Genomic DNA, 3,301 nt, shown 5'->3' with positions numbered 1-3,301 from the left:
CCTCACATCACTCACCTGTCTCACCTCACATCTCACTCACCTGTCTCACCTCACATCACTCCCATCTGTCTCATATCACTCACCTGTCTCACCTCACATCTCACTCACCTGTCTCACCTCACATCACTCACCTGTCTCACATCTCACTCACCTGTCTCACCTCACATCACTCACCTGTCTCACCTCACATCTCACTCACCTGTCTCACCTCACATCTCACTCACCTGTCTCACCTCACATCTCACTCACCTGTCTCACCTCACATCTCACTCACCTGTCTCACATCTCACTCACCTGTCTCACCTCACATCTCACTCACCTGTCTCACCTCACATCTCACTCACCTGTCTCACCTCACATCTCACTCACTTGTCTCACCCCACATCACTCCCATCTGTCTCACATCACTCACCTGTCTCACCTCACATCTCACTCACCTGTCTCACCTCACATCTCACTCACCTGTCTCACCTCACATCTCACTCACCTGTCTCACCTCACATCTCACTCACCTGTCTCACCTCACATCACTCCCATCTGTCTCATATCACTCACCTGTCTCACCCCACATCACTCCCATCTGTCTCACATCACTCACCTGTCTCACCTCACATCTCACTCACCTGTCTCACCTCACATCTCACTCACTTGTCTCACCCCACATCACTCCCATCTGTCTCACATCACTCACCTGTCTCACCTCACATCTCACTCACCTGTCTCACCTCACATCACTCACCTGTCTCATCTCACATCACTCACCTGTCTCACCTCACATCACTCCCATCTGTCTCATATCACTCACCTGTCTCACCCCACATCACTCCCATCTGTCTCACATCACTCACCTGTCTCACCTCACATCTCACTCACCTGTCTCACCCCACATCACTCACTGTCTCACCCCACATCACTACCATCTGTCTCACATCACTCACCTGTCTCACCTCACATCTCACTCACCTGTCTCACCCCACATCACTCACCTGTCTCACCTCACATCTCACTCACCTGTCTCACCCCACATCACTCACCTGTCTCACCCCACATCACTCCCATCTGTCTCATATCACTCACTGTCTCACCCCACATCACTCCCATCTGTCTCATATCACTCACTGTCTCACCCCACATCACTCACCTGTCTCACCTCACTTCTCACTCATGTCTCTAATTCTACCTGTCTAACCCCTTACTTCTCACATCTGTCTCATGTCCACATATACTGTGTGTGTGTGTGTGTGTGTGTGTGAAGGCGGTGGTTCAGCAGCAGGGTTTGATGAGTGAATATAAGAAGATGAGAAGAGCAGCGATACACACATCTACAGCTCTGACAGATGAACAACAACAACATAAACAACAACATAAACAACAGCAGCAGACTGGAGATACTGAACAGCAAGAGGGTGAGACTCACACACACACAATCTCACACACACACACACACACACTCACTCACAATCACACACACTCACACACACTCACACACTCACTCACAATCACACACACACTCACACACTCACTCACAATCACACACTCACACACACACTCACTCACACACACACACACTCACTCACTCACAATCACACACACTCACACACACACACACACAATCACACACACTCACACTCACTCACAATCACACACACACACTCACACACTCACTCACAATCACACACACTCACAGTCACGTGTGTACTCATTTTCTCTCCTGTGTGTGTGTGTGTGTGTGTGTGTGTGTTAGGCAGTGTGTTGAGTGTGTTATGTGAGCTACGCTCTCTCAGCTCAGCGCTCATACACAGCACAGACGAGGAAGACGACGACGATGAACAAGAACAAGGAGACCACACACACACACACACACACAGAAATACTGAAACACTGAACACACACTCACACGATCAATAAACAGGGAGGGAATTTAGATTTTTTGCTGGGTTTTTGTAGTTATAATAATTCAGTCCTGTTGGTAGTAGAGAGTAATGTGGTAACGGATCTGTGTTTTATTCTAAAAGTGTAATTAATAAATGAATAAATAAATAAATAATTTTGTTTGACTTAAACATGATTTCAAGCCCTGGATCTGTTGCAGAAACAAAGAGGCTCAAGTGAGCACAGAGGAGAACTGAGAGGCGTAGGGCAGGAGCGTGAGGGACATGAGTTAGAGCTAGGGCTCAGGGAGTTAGGGCTAGGGCGTAGGGAGATAGAGCTAGGGCTCAGGGAGTTAGAGCTAGGGCTCAGGGAGTTAGAGCTAGGGCGTAGGGAGTTAGAGCTAGGGCTCAGGGAGATAGAGCTAGGGCGTAGGGAGATAGAGCTAGGGCGTAGGGAGATAGAGCTAGGGCTCAGGGAGATAGAGCTAGGGCTCAGGGAGATAGAGCTAGGGCTCAGGGAGTTAGAGCTAGGGTGTAGGGAGATAGAGCTAGGGAGCAGGGAGATAGAGCTAGGGCTCAGGGAGATAGAGCTAGGGCGTAGGGAGATAGAGCTAGGGCTCAGGGAGATAGAGCTAGGGCGTAGGGAGATAGAGCTAGGGCTCAGGGAGTTAGGGCTAGGGCGTAGGGAGATAGAGCTAGGGCTCAGGGAGTTAGGGCTAGGGCGTAGGGAGATAGAGCTAGGGCGTAGGGAGATAGAGCTAGGGCGTAGGGAGATAGAGCTAGGGCGTAGGGAGTTAGAGCTAGGACTCAGGGAGTTAGGGCTAGGGCGTAGGGAGATAGCGCTAGGGCTCAGGGAGATAGAGCTAGGGCTCAGGGAGATAGAGCTAGGGCGTAGGGAGTTAGAGCTAGGGCTCAGGGAGATAGAGCTAGGGCTCAGGGAGATAGAGCTAGGACTCAGGGAGTTAGAGCTAGGGCATAGGGAGTTAGAGCTAGGGCTCAGGGAGATAGAGCTAGGGCGTAGGGAGATAGAGCTAGGGTGTAGGGAGTTAGGGCTAGGGCGTAGGGAGTTAGGGCTAGGGCGTAGGGAGTTAGAGCTAGGGCTCAGGGAGATAGAGCTAGGGCTCAGGGAGATAGAGCTAGGGAGCAGGGAGATAGAGCTAGGGCGTAGGGAGATAGAGCTAGGGCGTAGGGAGATAGAGCTAGGGCTCAGGGAGATAGAGCTAGGGCGTAGGGAGTTAGAGCTAGGACTCAGGGAGTTAGGGCTAGGGCGTAGGGAGATAGCGCTAGGGCTCAGGGAGATAGAGCTAGGGCTCAGGGAGATAGAGCTAGGGCGTAGGGAGTTAGAGCTAGGGCTCAGGGAGATAGAGCTAGGGCTCAGGGAGATAGAGCTAGGACTCAGGGAGTTAGAGCTAGGGCATAGGGAGTTAGAG

General features: G+C 51.2%; 1 protein-coding gene across 6 annotated transcripts in view; it reads left to right on the top strand.

Moving 5' to 3' along the window:
* The window catches only part of cchcr1 (coiled-coil alpha-helical rod protein 1), a 19,470-nt gene extending 17,407 nt beyond the window's left edge, over positions 1–2,063 (top strand). For 3 of the 6 annotated variants that reach the window (XM_053230401.1, XM_053230399.1, XM_053230400.1), the window contains exons 17-18: positions 1,256–1,406; positions 1,745–2,063. In XM_053230401.1, the coding sequence (XP_053086376.1) occupies positions 1,256–1,406; positions 1,745–1,908 (315 nt within the window). In that variant the 3' untranslated portion in view covers positions 1,909–2,063. The remainder of the gene's footprint in view (positions 1–1,255; positions 1,407–1,744) is intronic. The other 3 variants (XR_008301111.1, XR_008301110.1, XM_053230402.1) reach the window with 3 other exon arrangements.
* The last annotated feature ends 1,238 nt before the right edge of the window (positions 2,064–3,301 follow it).

This window comes from Pangasianodon hypophthalmus, chromosome 27 (assembly GCF_027358585.1).
Source record: "Pangasianodon hypophthalmus isolate fPanHyp1 chromosome 27, fPanHyp1.pri, whole genome shotgun sequence".
Taxonomy (NCBI): domain Eukaryota; kingdom Metazoa; phylum Chordata; class Actinopteri; order Siluriformes; family Pangasiidae; genus Pangasianodon; species Pangasianodon hypophthalmus.
Note: the sequence above shows the minus strand (reverse complement) of the source record. Positions and strands in the feature narration are given on the sequence as shown.